The sequence below is a fragment of the Stegostoma tigrinum genome, chromosome 25 (genome assembly GCF_030684315.1).
Source record: "Stegostoma tigrinum isolate sSteTig4 chromosome 25, sSteTig4.hap1, whole genome shotgun sequence".
NCBI classification, from domain to species: domain Eukaryota; kingdom Metazoa; phylum Chordata; class Chondrichthyes; order Orectolobiformes; family Stegostomatidae; genus Stegostoma; species Stegostoma tigrinum.
The window spans coordinates 21,400,541-21,418,870 of record NC_081378.1 but is presented as its reverse complement, the minus strand read 5'-3'; the positions used below and the strand labels follow the sequence as shown (position 1 = coordinate 21,418,870).

At 48.9% G+C, this 18,330-nt stretch overlaps 2 protein-coding genes across 5 annotated transcripts in view; one reads left to right on the top strand and one right to left on the bottom strand.

Moving 5' to 3' along the window:
* The window catches only part of LOC125463400 (uncharacterized), a 36,051-nt gene extending 18,899 nt beyond the window's left edge, over window positions 1-17,152 (bottom strand). For 3 of the 4 annotated variants that reach the window (XM_048554657.2, XM_048554653.2, XM_048554655.2), the window contains exons 1-5: window positions 17,008-17,060; window positions 9,839-10,025; window positions 8,427-8,515; window positions 601-773; window positions 89-230 (exon numbers count right to left, since the gene is read on the bottom strand). In XM_048554657.2, coding sequence (XP_048410614.2) covers window positions 89-230; window positions 601-773; window positions 8,427-8,515; window positions 9,839-9,979 — 545 coding nt within the window. In that variant the 5' untranslated portion in view covers window positions 9,980-10,025; window positions 17,008-17,060. Of the gene's footprint in view, window positions 1-88; window positions 231-600; window positions 774-8,426; window positions 8,516-9,838; window positions 10,026-17,007 lie in introns of all 4 variants that reach the window. The other variant, XM_048554654.2, reaches the window with a different exon arrangement.
* drd4-rs (dopamine receptor D4 related sequence) overlaps window positions 16,830-18,330 on the top strand; it is a 29,085-nt gene continuing 27,584 nt past the window's right edge. Inside the window, exon 1 of the mRNA XM_048554658.2 lies at window positions 16,830-16,880. The gene's annotated coding sequence lies outside the window, so the exon portion shown is untranslated. The remainder of the gene's footprint in view (window positions 16,881-18,330) is intronic.

Genomic DNA, 18,330 nt, shown 5'->3' with positions numbered 1-18,330 from the left:
GGTTCGAAGACAAGGAGAGCAGAGAGAGTGAGGAATAGCGCAAGTGGCTGTACTCAAGAGGCCACGTGTTAAACTCAACACTGGGTACCTGTAGGTTCTGAAGGCTCCTGGCAGTTGGGAAAGGGTCCAGATATCATCGTAATGGAAGACACATTGATTCATGAAAGCCTCCAGCTCTCGCCCCTTCTCCCTGCTTTCTTGATCACACCAGGCAACAGGCAGCTCCTCACCTGAACAAGCAGAACACTGTATGGGACCTTATCACATTTCATTGGAGAGTGAGACATAGATACACCAATTACCATAAAACATACAGCAAAACCCACAAAGTGCCCCAGGAATGCCATTCTACAATGGAAACATCGCCATACACTTCACTCTCACTCTGTCACTGTACCCCAGCACTGTTACTGTAAAAGACAAATAAAAACTGCAGATGCTGTTTTCCACGATAAACAAACAGGAGTCTGGAAGAACATGAGGCAGCATCTGGAGGAAAGGAGAAGCCAACGATTTGGATATTACCCTTCCTCTATTACTGTAGCCCAACTCTCACGTGAGCCGGTGCTCTCATTGTAACCCAAAGCCCTGTCACTTTACCCCAATGTTCCTGCAGCATTTCCTGACCAAGATGCTTGATAAGGATTCGGTATTTCTCCTCGACCAATTGAAGAAGTTGTGTGTTGGATACTCCGTGCTCATCCTCAGTTGCCAGGCGTACCATTTCCCGTCCATCATCATGTATGACAGCTGACAGCCCGCCCATTCTCCACCTACAGCAAGGGGACAGGGTGAATAGACAGAGACTGGGAGACAGAGATGTCCTGTCATTGACAGATGGCTCATTGCGATAGACCCTCAGCCACTGGCACAGTGTGGGCATCGAGGGAACACACACACTTCCACAATTACCAATTACCACTCTGTGTGACCCGATAATCCGCTCCCAGTGTAGCCGCAGCCTGTGTGACTCGATAATCCGCTCCCAGTGTAGCCGCAGCCTGTGTGACCCGATAATCCGCTCCCAGTGTAGCCGCAGCCTGTGTGACTCGATAATCCGCTCCCAGTGTAGCCGCAGCCTGTGTGACCCGGTAATCCGCTCCCAGTGTAGCCGCAGCTTGATGACCCGGTAATCCACTCCGAGTGTAAGCGCAGCCTGTGTGACCCGGTAATCCACTCCCAGTGTAGCCGCAGCCTGTGTGACCCGGTAATCCGCTCCCGGTGTAAATGCAGCCTGTGTGACCCGGTAATCCACTCCCAGTGTAAACACAGCCTGTGTGACCCGGTAATCTGCTCCAAGTGTAAGGGCAGCCTGTGTGACCCGGTAATCCGCTCCCAGTGTAGCCGCAGCCTGTGTGATTCGGTAATCCGCTCCCAGTGTCAGGGCAGCCTGTGTGACCCAGGAATCCACTCCCAGTGTAAGCGCAGCCTGTGTGATTCGGTAATCCGCTCCCAGTGTAAACGCAGCCTGTGAGACCCGGTAATCCGCTCCCAGTGTAAGAGCAGCCTGTGTGACCCGGTAATCCGCTCCCGGTGTAAATGCAGCCTGTGTGACCCGGTAATCCACTCCCAGTGTAAGCGCAGCCTGTGAGACCTGGTAATCCGCTCCCAGTGTAAACACAGCCTGTGTGACCCGGTAATCTGCTCCAAGTGTAAGGGCAGCCTGTGTGACCCGGTAATCCGCTCCCAGTGTAAACGCAGCCTGTGTGACCCGGTAATCCGCTCCCAGTGTAAGCGCAGCCTGTGTGACCCGGTAATCCGCTCCCAGTGTCAGGGCAGCCTGTGTGAGCCAGTAATCCACTCCCAGTGTAAGCGCAGCCTGTGTGAGCCGGTAATCCACTCCCAGTGTAGCCGCAGCCTCAGTGACCCAGGAATCCACTCCCAGTGTAAACGCAGCCTGTGTGAGCCAGTAATCCGCTCCCAGTGTAACCGCAGCCTGTGTGACCCAGGAATCCACTCCCAGTGTAAGCGCAGCCTGTGTGACCCGGTAATCCACTCCCAGTGTAACCGTAGCCTGTGTGACGTGGTAATCCACTCCCAGTGTAACCCTGCTGTCAGTGTGATTCAGGACCACTCACGATGTTTACCCCGGTGTCAGTGTGATTCAGTACCACACCCGCTGTAACCCCACTGTCAGTGTGATTCAGTACCAGTCCTGGTGTAACCCTGGTGTCAGTGTGATTCAGTACCACACCCGCTGTAACCCCACTGTCAGTGTGATTCAGTACCAGTCCTGGTGTAACCCTGGTGTCAGTGTGATTCAGTACCACACCCGCTGTAACCCCACTGTCAGTGTGATTCAGTACCAGTCCTGGTGTAACCCTGGTGTCAGTGTGATTCAGTACCACACCCGCTGTAACCCCACTGTCAGTGTGATTCAGTACCAGTCCTGGTGTAACCCTGGTGTCAGTGTGATTCAGTACCACACCCGCTGTAACCCCACTGTCAGTGTGATTCAGTACCAGTCCTGGTGTAACCCTGGTGTCAGTGTGATTCAGTACCACACCCGCTGTAACCCCACTGTCAGTGTGATTCAGTACCAGTCCTGGTGTAACCCTGGTGTCAGTGTGATTCAGTACCACACCCGCTGTAACCCCACTGTCAGTGTGATTCAGTACCAGTCCTGGTGTAACCCTGGTGTCAGTGTGATTCAGTACCACACCCGCTGTAACCCCACTGTCAGTGTGATTCAGTACCAGTCCTGGTGTAACCCTGGTGTCAGTGTGATTCAGTACCACACCCGGTGTAACCCCGGTGTCAGTGTGACTCAGTACCACTGCCCGTGTAACACCGCTTCAGTGTGACTCAGTACCATTCCCGGTGTCAGTGTGACTCAGTACCTTTCCTGGTGTAACACCGCTGTCAGTGTGACTCAGTACCATTCCCGGTGTAACACCGCTGTCAGTGTGACTCAGTACCATTCCCGGTGTAACCCCGCTGTAAGTGTGACTCAGTACCACTCCCGGTGTTTCCCCGCTGTCAGCGTGATTCAGTACCACTCCCGGTGTAACCCCGGTGTCAGTGTGACTCAGTACCACTCCCGGTGTTTCCCCGCTGTCAGTGTGATTCAGTACCACTCCCGGTGTTTCCCCGCTGTCAGTGTGATTCAGTACCACTCCCGGTGTTTCCTCGCTGTCAGTGTGATTCAGTACCACTCCTGGTGTATCCCCGGTGTCAGTGTGACTCAGTACCCCTCTCAGTGTAACACCGCTGTCAGTGTGACTCAGTACCTAACCCGGTGAAACCCCGCTGTCAGTGTGACTCAGGTCCTCTCCCAGTGTAACCCCACTGTCAGTGTCAGTCAGTACCACTCCCGGTGAAACCCCGCTGTCAGTGTGACTCAGGTCCTCTCCCAGTGTAACCCCACTGTCAGTGTCAGTCAGTACCACTCCCGGTGTAACCCCGCTGTCGGTGTGACTCAGTACCTCTCCCAGTGTAACCCCACTGTCAGTGTGACTCAGGTCCTCTCCCAGTGTAACCCCACTGTCAGTGTGACTCAGGTCCTCTCCCAGTGTAACCCCACTGTCAGTGTCAGTCAGTACCACTCCCGGTGTAACCCCGCTGTCGGTGTGACTCAGTACCTCTCCCAGTGTAACACCGCTGTCAGTGTGACTCAGTACCACTGCCCGTGTAACACCGCTCTCAGTGTGACTCACTATAATCCCTGGTGTATCCCCACTGTCAGTGTGATTCAGTACCAATCCCGGTGTAACCCCGGTGTCAGTGTGACTCAGTACCATTCCCTGTGTTACCCCGGTGTCAGTGTGACGCTGTACCCCTCCCGGTGTAACCCCGGTGTCACTGTGTTTCAGTACCACTCCCGGTGTAACCCCGGTGTCAGAGTGTTTCAGTGCCACTGCCGGTGTAACACCCCTGTCAGTGTGACTCAGTACCACTCCCGGTGTATCCCCGGTGTCAATGTGACTCTGTACCCCTCCCGGTGTAACCCCGGTGTCACTGTGTTTCAGTACCACTCCCGGTGTAACCCCGGTGTCAGAGTGTTTCAGTGCCACTGCCGGTGTAACACCGCTGTCAGTGTGACTCAGTACCACTCCTGGTGTAACACCCCTGTCAGTGTGACTCAGTACCACTCCCGGTGTATCCCCGGCGTCAATCTGACTCAGTACCACTCACGGTGTAACCCTCCTGTCAGTGTGACTCTGTACCACTCCCGGTGTAACACCGCTGTCAGTGTGATTCAGTAGCACTCCCGGTGTAACACTGCTCTCAGTGTGACTCTGTACCCCTCCCGGTGTAACACCGCTGTCAGTGTGACTCAGTACCACTCCCAGTGTAACACCGCTGTCAGCGTGATTCAGTACCACTCCCGGTGTAACCCCGGTGTCAGTGTGACTCTGTACCACTCCTGGTGTAACACCGCTGTCAGTCTGACTCTGTACCCCTCCCGGTGTATCCCCAGTGTCAGTGTGACTCAGTACCACTCCTGGTGTAACCCCGGTGTCAGTGTGATTCAGTACCACTCCCGGTGTAACCCCGCTGTAACCCCGTTGCCAGTGTGACTCAGTACCACTCCCAGTGTAACACCGCTGTCAGTGTGATTCAGTACCACTCCCGGTGTAACCCCGGTGTCAGTGTGATTCAGTACGACTCCCAGTGTAACATCGCTGTCAGTTGATTCAGTACCACTCCTGGTGAACCGCCGCTTTCAGTGTGATTCAGTACCACTCCCGGTGTAACCCCGCTCTCAGTGTGACTCACTATAATCCCTGGTGTATCCCCACTGTCAGTGTGATTCAGTATCACACCCGGTGTAACCCCGCTGTCTGTGAGATTCAGTGCCAGTCTTGGTGTTACCCCGGTGTCAGTGTGATTCAGTACCACTCCCAGTGTAACCCCGGTGTCACTGCGTTTCTGTACCACTCCCGGTGTAACCCCGGTGTCAGCGTGTTTTAGTGCCACTGCCGGTGTAACACCCCTGTCAGTGTGACTCAGTACCACTCCCGGTGTATCCCCGGTGTCAATCTGACTCAGTACCACTCACGGTGTAACCCTCCTGTCAGTGTGACTCTGTGCCACTCCCGGTGTATCACCGCTGTCAGTGTGATTCAGTACCACTCCCAGTGTAACCCTGGTGTCAGTGTGACCCAATATCCCTCCCGTTGTAATCCCGCTGTCAGCGTGACTCAGTACCACTCCCGGTGTAACCCCGGTGTCAGTGTGTTTCAGTATGACTCCAGGCGTAAACCCACTGTCAGTCGGATTAAGTACCACTCCCCCTGAAACCCTGCAGTGTGACTCAGTTCCACTCCCGATGTAACCCCGGTGTCAGTGTGATTCAGTACCACTCCCGGTGTAACCCCGCTGTCAGTCCAATACTGTACCACTCCCGGTGTAACCCCTCTGTCATGGTGATTCAGTATAATCCCCGGTGTTACCCCGATGTCAGTGTGATTCAGTACCAATCCTGGTGTAACCCCGGTGTCAGTGTGATTCAGTACCATTCCCAGTTTAACACCGCTGTCAGTGTGATTCAGTACCACTCCCAGAGTAAACCCAGTGTCAGTGTGACTCAGTACCACTCCCGGTGTAACACCGCTGTCAGTGTGTCTCAGTACCACTCCCGGTGTAAACCCGGTGTCAGTGTGACTCAGTACCACTCCCGGTGTAACACCGCTGTCAGTGTGTCTCAGTACCACTCCTGGTGTTACACCACTGTCAGAGTGACTCAGTACCACTCCCGGTGTAACCCCGGTGTCAGTGTGATTCAGTACCACTCCCGGTGTAACCCCGGTGTCACTGTGTTTCAGTACCACTCCCGGTGTAACATCACTGTCTGTGTGATTCAGTACCACTCCCGGTGTAACCCCGGTGTCAGTGTGATTCAGTACCAGTCCCGCTGTAACCCCGGTGTCAGTGTGATTCAGTACCACTCCCGGTGTAACCCCGGTGTCACTGTGTTTCAGTACCACTCCCGGTGTAACATCACTGTCTGTGTGATTCAGTACCACTCCCGGTGTAACCCCGGTGTCAGTGTGATTCAGTACCAGTCCCGCTGTAACCCCGGTGTCAGTGTGACTCAGTACCACTCCTGGTATAACACCACTGTTAGTGTGATTCAGTACCACTCCCGGTGTAACCCCGGTGTCACTGTGTTTCAGTACCACTCCCGGTGTAACATCACTGTCTGTGTGATTCAGTACCACTCCCGGTGTAACCCCGGTGTCAGTGTGATTCAGTACCAGTCCCGCTGTAACCCCGGTGTCAGTGTGATTCAGTACCACTCCCGGTGTAACCCCGGTGTCACTGTGTTTCAGTACCACTCCCGGTGTAACATCACTGTCTGTGTGATTCAGTACCACTCCCGGTGTAACCCCGGTGTCAGTGTGATTCAGTACCAGTCCCGCTGTAACCCCGGTGTCAGTGTGACTCAGTACCACTCCTGGTATAACACCACTGTTAGTGTGATTCAGTACCACTCCCGGTGTAACCCTGGTGTCACTGTGTTTCAGTACCACTCCCGGTGTAACATCACTGTCTGTGTGATTCAGTACCACTCCCGGTGTAACACCGCTGTCACTGTGATTCAGTACCACTCCCGGTGTAACACCGCTGTCAGTGTGACTCAGTACCACTCCCGCTGTAACCCCGCTGTCAGTGTGACTCAGTACCACCCCCGGTGTAACCCCGGTTTCAGTGTGCCTCAGTACCACTCCCGGTGTAACCCCAGTGTCCGTGTGTTTCAGTACCACTCCCGGTGTAACCCCGCTGTCAGTGTGACTCAGTATAACTCCCGGTGTAACTCTGCTGACAGTCTGATTCAGTACCACTCCCGCTGTAACCCGGTTGTCAGTGTGATTCAGTACCACTCCCGGTACAACACCACTGTCAGTATGACTCAGTACCATTCCCGGTGTAACCCCGCTGTCAGTGTGATTCAGTACCACTCCCGGTGTAACCCAGCTGCCAGTGTGACTCAGTACCACTGCCTGTGTAACACTGCTGTCAGTGTGCCTCAGTACCACTCCCGGTGTAACCCCAGTGTCCGTGTGTTTCAGTACCACTCCCGGTGTAACCCCACTGTCAGTGTGACTCAGTATAACTCCCGGTGTAACTCTGCTGACAGTCTGATTCAGTACCACTCCCGCTGTAACCCGGTTGTCAGTGTGACTCAGTACAACTCCCGGTGTAACCCCTCTGTCAGTTTGATTCAGTACCACTCCCGCTGTCAGTGTGATTCAGTACCACTCCCGGTGTAACCCCAGTGTCAGTGTGACTCAGTACCACACCCGGTGTTACCCCGGTGTCAGTGTGACTCAGTACCACTCCCGGTGTAACCCCGGTGTCAGTGCGATTCAGTAACACTCCCGGTGTAACCCCACAGTTGGTGTGATTCAGTACCACACCCGGTGTAACCCAGCTGTCAGTGTGACTCAGTCCCACTGCTGGTGTAGCACCGCTGTCAGTGTGATTCAGTACCACTCCCGGTGTAACCCCGCTGTCAATGTGACTCAGTACCACTCCCGGTGTAACCCCTCTGTCAGCGTGATTCAGTACCACTCCCGGTGTTACCCCGGTGTCAGTGTGATTCAGTACCACTCCCGGTGTAACCCCGCTGTCAATGTGACTCAGTACCACTCCCGGTGTTACCCCTCTGTCAGTGTGATTCAGTACCACTCCCGGTGTAACACCGCTGTCAGTATGATTCAGTACCACTCCCGGTGTAACCCTTGTGTCAGTGTGTCTCAGTACGACTCCCAGTGTAACACCGCTGTCAGTGTGATTTTCTACCACTCCCGGTGTAACCCCGGTGTCAGTGTGACTCAGTCCCACTCCCGGTCTAACCCCGGTGTCAGTGTGACTCAGTACCACTCCCGGTGTAACCCCGGCGCCAGTGTGATCCAGTACCACTCCCGGTGTATCCCCGCGGTCAGTGTGACTCAGTCCCACTCCTGGTGTAACCCCAGTGTCAGTGTGACTCAGTCCCACTCCCGGTGTAACCCGGTGTCAGTGTCACTCAGTCCCACTCCTGGTGTAACCCCCGTGTCAGTGTGACTCAGTCTCACTCCCGGTGTATCCCTGGTGTCAGTGTGACTCAGTCCCACTCCCGGTGTAACCCCGCTGTCAGTGTGACTCAGTCCCACTCCCGGTGTATCCCCGGTGTCAGTGTGACTCAGTCCCACTCCCGGTGTATCCCCGGTGTCAGTGTGACTCAGTCCCACTCCCGGTGTATCCCCGGTGTCAGTGTGACTCAGTCCCACTCCCGGTGTATCCCCGGTGTCAGTGTGACTCAGTCCCACTCCCGGTGTAACCCCGGTGTCAGTGTGATCCAGTCCCACTCCCGGTGTATCCCCGGTGTCAGTGTGACTCAGTCCCACTCCTGGTGTATCCCCGGTGTCAGTGTGACTCAGTCCTACTCCTTGAATGCCGGATGATAGGCAGAGGTCCCTCCTGATGCTGTTGCTTACCTGTTGCTGACCCTGTGCCTTTCCCGTTCCATCTCAATGAGATGCTGGGACTGAGAGCTCCAATTCTCACCATCATCCTTTCCTGGAGACTGCGAAAACATGGTAATCTCCATCACTCTTGTTCTGCCACTGCGTTTTGTTTTGTGTGTGTGGTTACTGATTGTCATATAAGTACACTTGGCTGAGTTTATGGAGCTTTCCCCAAAATAAAAGCACACACATTCTCTCTCGCATCACCCTCGCACCATTTTTACATCTCCATATGACACTCCATCACCTGGTGTCAAGTAATTTTTAATTTGATGGTTGACACAACATAGGACTGATCCTCTTGTCAGAAATTGATATGTCATTAAGGGTATAAAAGGAGAGGGCCAATGGCAAATCAGGAGAACTAACTACTATCTGCCAGAGATTACAGCTCCCAGCCCACGAGAGAATTGTTCGCTCTCACAGTTTTCTCTAAGTTTTAGAGAAAGCACCATCTGAGTCAAATGCACATACAGCACAATTCGTGACTATAGCTTACAGCAGAAACTGACAAAACCCTTATTCAGATCAACTGGAATATTGACTCTAATCCTTGGCACCGCACCTGGGCAAGGATGTAAATGTGATAGATAGAGTGCAGAAAAGATGAATGAGAATAGTTCCAGGGTGAAGGATTTCAGTTACATTATTAGATTGAAGGGGATGGTGCTGTTCTCTTTTGTAAAAAGAGGAGAAATTAGTTAGTGCTGCTCAAAATCTTGAGTGACTTAAAAAATGGAAATAGAAATAAACTATTCTCAAATGTGGAATGGTCATAACCCAGATGACACTGATTTAAGAGAAATGTATCAAAGGTTACTTGAGGAAATATGTGGAATGATTTGCCTAAGGAACGGGCAGAGGCATGTTCCATTGACGTTATCAAAAGGGAATAGGATCTTTATCTGGGAGGAAAGCTTCTGAGGCCCCCAGGGAAACGGAATGAACTGAGCTGTTCTTGCAGAAAGCCTACATCGACAGCCCAAATAGTGGGAAAACCATCTCATAATTATTTGTTGGCAAACCTCCAGCAGCAGGGGGCAATGGTGAGTGAGGGAACCAAGCAGGATCACTGGAGCAGCCAAATGGAGTCTCTTTGGAAGAAAAGTGTCTTTCTTCGGGTAGAATGATCAGATAAACAATGGATTTCCTCAACCAGAATCAAACCTCAGGTGCCATTCCATGTGAATGCTTGTTTAACCTCAATTTCCCTTCACGTTTGTAATGGCTTGGGGCCAGTGGAATAAAGAATACTCCCTTAAGATTCTTTGGGCTGTTCATAGGTTCAAATCTCATGTTATGCATACATTCTCTGTTAGATTTAACGATGGGAACTAGTTGTTGGGAGGGTTATAAAATAAGTCTGGTCACTGTCCTCTCACCTGGCTGAGTGCCTCCTGGAGCTGGCACATTGAAACAGGCTCCTGGCATAAGCATTGGTGGAACTTGAGAAGCTCTTTTGCAGGTGAGTCCTGGAATACCACTCCCAGTAGATCATTGCAAGTGCAGCATTCCAGCTCCATGCGACACACACTCTGCACCCTAATAGGATTCAACCATGAAATATATCTAAAAAGCAAGGAATTAACAAATGAAGGAGGTCACTGAAACATTAACACTTGGAAGTGCACTGAGTCAGTAACTGACCCTTCACCATTTGGGTCCTACAGCCAAATTCAGAACTAGACTGAACTTACCAAAAAGAAGGACTCTTCGGCTTCAGCTACAGTGTACAGCTCCTCCAACACTGTCCCATTAAACGCTCAGATTAGGTACAGGATGGGGTTAGATTCAGAGTGAATTGGCTTTCTTCAGGCTTAAGGTAACTTTTACTGCAGTGTAAACAGTCGGCTCCCACTGTTGAAGAGACCCAATGGATTCTCCCAAAAACTTTCACCCTTGAGCTGTTGTTACCTGGGAGCCGATCATATGGTTGTTGGCCTTTGTCATTAACCCAGAGGCCAATCAGCTACTTCGCACTAACCAAAGCTCCAACAGGATCCTCCCTTTGACTACAGCTTGTTTGCAAACATTCCTAAGATGGCTTGAGCACATAGCAGTACAAACATTACCTACAATGACTTTCAGGTTACTTGCTTTCCAAAAGTGCATCAACCATTCAACAATCCTTGGTTTTTAAAACAGTCCTTTTCCTATTTCAGTCCAACATCAAAAATGCAGAAAAATTAGAAGTCTGGGTCTGTATCCCAGCGATCATTCCCAGGACAAGTACAGCAGCATAGGATTTGATATAAAGCAAATCTCCTTCTACACTGTCCCCATCAAATATTCATAGCACTGCTTTCCTTTACTTGTTAGTGACCGGGCCAACATTTATCGCCTGTTGTGGATTGCTCTTGAAAAGAAGGTGATGAGCTATGTTCTTGAATAAACGCAGTCTTGGGTGGGGGAAGGAGGAGAGATACAGGTAAGAGCACCCACAGTGCTATTAGGAAGACAGCTCCATGATATTAACTACTCAACAGTGAATGAACAGTCATCTATTTCCTTGTCAAGATGGTGCGTAGCTTGGAGGGGAAAATTGCAGCTGGTGGTGTTCCTATGCAGAGAATCATCGAGATCTACAACACGGAAATAAGCTCTTGAGCCCTGTGGTGACTGGGACCTGGTGGAGCTCGTTGGTTATGAGGTTCTTTATTAACCTGGGTCAAACAGGAAAATCCTGGCCGATCAATATAGCCAGGAGGCTAGAGTCTCCTCAGTTGTGGGCTGACTCCAAGCTGCCTGGCCACAGACAGTGACACCATGTACCAGTAAATAAAGGGTGACTTGGTAGTAGGACATTAGCCTCTGTGCAGTTATTTCAAGCCCATTGCATCTACACTGGTCAAAAAATCTATTTGAATCCCATTTTCCAGCACTTGACCCATAGCCTTGCATCATTTGCTCTTGTCCTTCTAGGAGGTAAAGGTAGGGTTTAGAAGGTTTGTTGGAGGATCCTTGGAGAATTACTGCATGCTGCGGGTGTTGGATACTGATGCCTCTGTGTGTCAGTATTGAGGGCATTAACGTTGAAGGTGTTGGATAGGGTATGAGTCAAATATGTTGGCTTTTGATGGATGGAGTCAAGCTTCTTGTGTGTTGTTGTAGCTATACTCACTCAGCGATGTGGGGAGCATTCCATAACATTCCTGAATTGTTCATTGTAGATGTGGACAGGTTTTGGGGAATCAGGAGGTGAGTTACTTGCTGCTGAATTCCTAGTGTCTGACCAGTCCTTGTAGCCACAGTATTTATATTGCACTTCGGTTCAGTTTCTCAGTAATGGCAACCCCCGGACTGCTGATGGTTAGGATGCTGTGAAGGTAATACCATTGAACATCATGAGATAATGGTTAGATTCTTGTTTTTGGAGGTGGCCATTGCTTAGCCCATATATATAATGCAAATGTTATTATCTCACGCCTAAATGTTGGCCAGGTCTTGCTGTAAATGGATGCAGACTGCTTCAGTATTTATGGAGTTACAAATGATACTGAACATTGTACAACCATTAATAAACATCCCAACTTCTGACCTTATAATGGAGGGAGGATGAATGGAGGAAGGAATAAAGCAGCTGAAGATGGTTGGGCCAAGGACACTACTCTGAGGAACTCCTGCAGAGATAGCCCAGGGTTGAGATGATTAAACTCCAATATTCACAACTGTTTTCCTACATGCCAGGTATGACTCTGACCATGGTTTGTCCCGCTGATTCACGGTGACTTTAGTTTTTGTAGGGTTTCTTGATGTCACACTTGGTTAAATGTGATCTTGATGTCAAGGACTGTCACTCTCACCTCACCTCTTCAGTTCAGCTCTTTTGTCCATGTCTGACCCAGGGCTGTAATGAGGTCATGAGCTGAGTGGCCCTGGCGGAACTCAAACTGGCCATCACTGAGCAGGCTATTGCTGGTTGATAGCGCTGTTCATGGCACCTTCCATCATGTTACTGATGATTGGGAGAGGCAGTAATTGGCTGGCTTAGATTTGTCCCAAGTTTTGTGTGTGCAGGATATACCCCAGGGAATTTTATGTATTGTCAGGTAGGTGCCAGTGTTGTAACTGTACTGGAACAGCTTGGCTCGAGGAGGTGCAAGTTCTGGAGCACAGGTCTTCAGTACTATTGCCAGAATGACATTAGGGCCCGTAGCCTTTGCAGTATCAATGCTTCCAACCATTTCTTGATATCACGTGGAGTGAATGGAATTGGTTGAAGACTGACATCTGTAATGCTGGAAAACACTGGAGGAGGCCGAGGTGGGTCATCCACTTTGCAAATCAGGCTGAAGATGAGTGTTTGTGGAGCTTCCTCCTCCAGTGCGTTGTTTAATTGTCCATCACCATTCACGACTATATGTGGCAGGACTGTGGAGCTTAGATCTGATCCGTTGGTTGTGGGATGGCTTAGCTCTGCCTATCACTTGCTACTCATGTGATTTGGCATGCAAGTAGTCCTGTTTGGTAGCTTCACCAGGCTAACACCTCAGTTTCAGATATCCCTGGTGCTGCTGATGTCAAGCCCTCCAACACTCACATTAAACCAAGGTTTACCTCACAGTTTGATAATGATAAAATATGCCAGGCCATGAGTTTATAGATTGTGGTTGAATACACTTCTGCTGCTGCTGATGGTCTGGTGCACCTCAGGAATGCCCAGCCTGGGGTTGCTAGATCTCTGCACAATACGATGGGAGAGGCAGCCTTAAAACAAGAAAGGGCTTCATGTGGCTGCGGTCACAGCTAATGTTATTTCTGGGCAAGTCAGATTCCAGACTGAAATCTGGCTTGGTAGATCATATTTGATTTTGTTTTGGTTTCGTTGAAACATAAACAATGCTACAGACTTGGTTTTAACTATAAAATAGATATTTCACTAAATCATAGAATTCCTGAAGTGTGGAAGCAGGCTGTTCAGCCCATTGAGTCCTCAGTGGCCCTTTGAAGAGCATCCCAACCAGACCCACCCTCCTTCCCTATCCCTATAACCCTTTAATGGGAATGTTGGAGGGCATGACAGCAGCATCACCAGGTGTACCTGAAAATGCGGTGTCAGCCTGGTGAAGCTACCAAACGGGACTACTTGCACACCAGGCAGCGAAAGCAGCAAATGACAGACAGAGCTAGGCAATCCCACAACCAGCAGATCAGATCTACGCTCTGCAGTCCTGCCACATCCAGTTGTGAATGGTGGCGAACAAAATTAAACAACTCACTGGAGGAGGAGGCTCCACAAACACTCATCTTTAGCCTGCTCTGCAAAGTGGATAATTAGCCATTTAGAATGGCTAATCCATCTAGCCTGCACATCCTTGGACATTACAGGCCTCTGGTAATTTAACATGACAATCTGCCTGATGTACACATTTTTGGATATTAAGCAAAAGAAATGAAGATGAAATAAAATAAACTAAACTATTTACTTATAAACATAAAGGTTTTGTACACATGGTGAAATATAATTCTACTAATCACCAAACTACCTCTGACTGATACATAAAAGCACACTCAAACTGTTCTCATACTAACATGTCGAAGGGCTAATTTGACTTCAACCTTCCTGTCAAGAAAATCTGATAGCTTCTTCCTGGAGCTATCATTCAAAGAAGCTATCATACACCTGAGCTTAAACATTCTCCACTTCAAGCAACTCTTCACAATCTTATCCAAACACTTGCAATCTGGGACTATCTTAATGACTCCTTACTCAAAACTAATCTCATGTTAACACATCTAACCAATGATTTCCTTTTTCAGGAGCAACTTTACACAAGGAAACATTTATAGAACTGCCCAAACACAGAAAAAGTTGCTCTGTCTAAACCACGGGTCCAGAAATTTCTGACAGAAACCTTGAAACACAGTTGTTTATTTTGCCACATTGTAAACATTCCTCACGTAAATAAAACCCAATTAGTGTCTCACAAACTGTTTTAGAAAATATGCTGGTAATAGAAACACTCAAATTAATTATTAATTCATTGAGACACACATAAACACCCATATGTCAATACTTCCAAAATCTAAAAACCCAAACCTAACAAATTAAAAATTTATATGTCACTCAATCTATGTCACAGTCTCCACTAGTACTTTGTGGTGGTGTTTCTGACTGATACTGTCATAGGCATAAGCATATGTGGCAGGTAGATTTGTGAGTTTGAAGTCAAGTAGTATTTCTTTCCGAGATAGTAGGAACTGCAGATGCTGGAGAATCCGAGATAACAAGATGTGGAGCTGGATAAACACAGCAGGCCAAGCAGCATGTGAGGAGCAGGAAAGCTGATGTTTCGGGCCAAGACCCTTCATCAGAAAATGGAGGGTCTAGGCCTGAAATGACAGCTTTCCTGCTCCTCTGATGCTGTTGGCCTGCTGTGTTGATCCAGCTCCACACCTTGTTATCTAGTATTTTTTTTCCCTCTTGTTGCTTTCCTCACCACCTGCTATAGATCCGGTCTATGTCCTTTTGCACTCAGCCAGCTTGGGCAGCAGTGCTTCTGTCAAGCCACTCTTGGTGATAGGCACTGACATTTACCATCCACAGTACCTTCTATGTCCTTGTCACATTCAGTGCTTCCTCCAAGTCATGGAAGAGAACTGACTCGTAAACCAAGGAAGGGCACTGCATGAGAATCACCAAGAGGTTTTCTTTCCCTTGATTGGCCTGACGCCATGAGATTTGTTGTCAATGTTGAAGACATGTTGTCAGGCCTACTCTTGTCTGACTGTACACCACTGTATCACTACATCTGGTAGGTCTGTCTTACCAGTGAGACTGGACATACCCAGGAATGGTGACAGGAGTGTTTAGGATACAGGTACATCTCTTCCCTGTGAACTATTGAACCTATTTCTATCTCCTTTACAGATTATGACAACTTAATGCATGAAAAACATTAGACCTGTTTTTGATTCTAACTCTTTTGTGAATTGTTTTCAATATATTTCCAAATTTTGTATCATTGCCAATCTTGAAATTCTGGCCACTGCAAGTTTTTGGTATGTACTACAGTATACTCCCCCAGTCCCAGCTGGAAAAACAACAGCTCACTGCTACTCTCTGCTTTCGGTCCTGCATGGTGTGGAGGTGCCAGTGTTGAACTGGGGTGGACAAGGTCAAAAGATCACATGACGCCAGGTCCAACAGGCTTATTTGAAGATGCAGCCTTTCAGAGTCTTGCTGCTTCTTCAGCTGATTCCATTCTTCAGCCAGTTTGAACCTCTCTACAATCTCCTCCTGGTTCAAAAAAAACTTGCACTTTAACCCCATTGCTCTCACCAACCCTCAGTCGCTCCATCAAAGAACTCAGTTAAATTAATCAAATACAATTTGACACAATTTACCAACTGATGCTTCTCCAAAAGACAATCCATTTTATCCCAGACTATCGCGGTTCTGTGTAACTCCACACTGACATGTACACCACTGGCATCATTTGCCAGGTCTTATTTCAGCAGCATGCTATCTCCAGGATTTCGATGATGAGGAAATCATTCATAAACAACACTCATATCGCCAGAATATAAGAGGTTGCGTAAAGTTTTACGTGAGGTTTTGCAGGATTTTGGAAGCAATGTTATAAGTGAGAGAGAGAGAGAGAGAGAGAGAGAGAGAGAAAGGGAGACTGCTTCTGCTTGCTGGAATTCGGAGGCGCGGGGGGGGGGGGGGTGCGGTGGGGTTCCCCTGCCTGTGTCTTTAAATGTTGGGTGACCAGGTGACTGCCTCCATTACTATCACAAGCTGTCCTCCCCAATACGGTGGGCTGCCAGCTTGTCCCTAGACTGATTGCAGCCCTCACATTGCTAATGAGAGGCTTTTACACCTCTGCTGCGACAGTATAATGGACAGGAGAAAGCAGAAGTAATTTGAGGAACCCCCTACACTTCCAAGTTGGGACTCAGGGTGGATAGAGACGTAGTGTTGCTCCTTTGGGATGGGCCCTGTGGCCACTAGGTGTCCATACCCCTTTCATGGGTACCACCCATTTGTGGCTGGGTTCATGCCTGTAGCACCTCACTCCCCATCTTTCCCCGACTCTCTGGAAGGTGGGACTTCCTGTACTTCAGCAGGGGTGAGGTGTTCCCACTCTCACTTTGTTAAACTCCCCAGCTGCCTCCGTGTGTATCAATGCTGCAGGGTAGCTGGTTTTCAAGTTGGAATGCGCAAGACTAAATTTCAGCATGGGGTGTGGAGGCAGGTACGGGTCTGAAACAGGCAAAACATCTCTTACCCTTTGTACCTTGGCATCACTGTGGTGTATTCACAGTGCTGACAAAAAACATAAAAGCATTAAAGTCCAATGCTCAGGGAAACGCCAAATGCAGCTTCAGAGAGCAGCCTGTGTTGGAGAAGCTGTGATCAGGAGGCAAGGCTCAGGTCAGCTAAAGATGAAGACTAACACCGTCTAAATACTGCATTTTGTAAGTGACTTCAGACACAGATCCAAACCTACAAACAAACCTGGCTGTCAACAAGCTACATTTCCTGTGAGTCATTCAAATGTGTACAAAGTGGAATATTATTAAAGATTTCACTTTAATTTCCTACCTTACTGTGAGCGGCTTTTCACAGAATAATGTTCAATTATAGATGCTTCTCCCTATTGCATCACTGTTTCCGTAGTAACACAGTGAGGTGGGAAACCTGAGCCAGTCCTGTGATGTTGAAGATATCGTTTGGTTACTCTGAATGTAATCTCTACCGGTCCTGCCAGAAGCTGGATGCTAAATAAGGCCAAACAAAACTCTGTGCTTTGACTCCCAATCATCTGGGTCTAAATCACATTGAGAATTGTAGCTGGTTGAACTTTGCCGATTCATAGTGGCTTGCTTGGTCTTTAGTCATCCAGGGAATGCCTGAGGGAATGTTCTAGATTGCTCAAGTGTGCAAACTGATGGCCCACACAAGGACCTCAGGAGTGAAGGTTGGGCATGGAGAAATGGGCTTGTTGTGCCTGTGCTCTTCCTGCTCGTACCCTGTGTTGAGCCTCAAAGGGACCGAGCCTTGCGTAGACCTCTTGGCACCCCTGTAAAGAAATATTCTGTTTGCTGTTAGGAATGCATGCATCCCCATATCCCCCTGAAAAATCAACGACTCAACCATCAGTTCCAAACATATCTGAACCGTGATTGGTGTCCTGTACTTTACAACCCCTGGGAATGGTGTCCTGCTGTTCTGCTGATATGCTTCAAGCAGGCGTTGAGTTTGCTTTTGGTTTGGACACAACATTTCACAGCAGCAAAAATCAATACTGAGTCACTGAAGGGGATCTTAGGATAAACGATCTAAAGCTCGGTCAGAGAGGTTTTAGGCTTTAGTTGCATCTATATTGAGACAGAGAGGTTCAGGGGAGGAATTCAACAACTTAGCATCTAGGCAACTGAAGGTTGTCGGGATATTTGACATTGGGAATATGCAAGAGGCCAGAATTATAGAGATTTGAAACGATTCTCAGGCTGGAGGAGGTGACATAGGTGAGGATGGGCCCAGACCATGGAAGGATTTGAACACAAGGATGAGAGTTTTAAAATGGAAGTACTGGTGGGTCGAAAGCCAATGTAGGTTAGCATGCTCAGCATCAAAGGCTAAATGGGAGATGGCATGGACTTGGGCATGTACAGTGGTGTTTTGGACGAGCTCAGGTTTATAGAAGGTGGTTGGCCGACCAGGCGAACATTCATATAGCAGAGTCTATAGGTAACAAAGGCATTGATATGGATTTCAATGGCAGATGAGCTGAAACGGGATGAAAACTAAAAATGGTACAGGGATGAAAATTGGCAGCTTTATTCATGATGAGGATTTGGTTTCAGAAACAGAATCAAAGAAGTTCTCTGTCCAATACTAGATTTCTTGAATTCAATTTCTCAA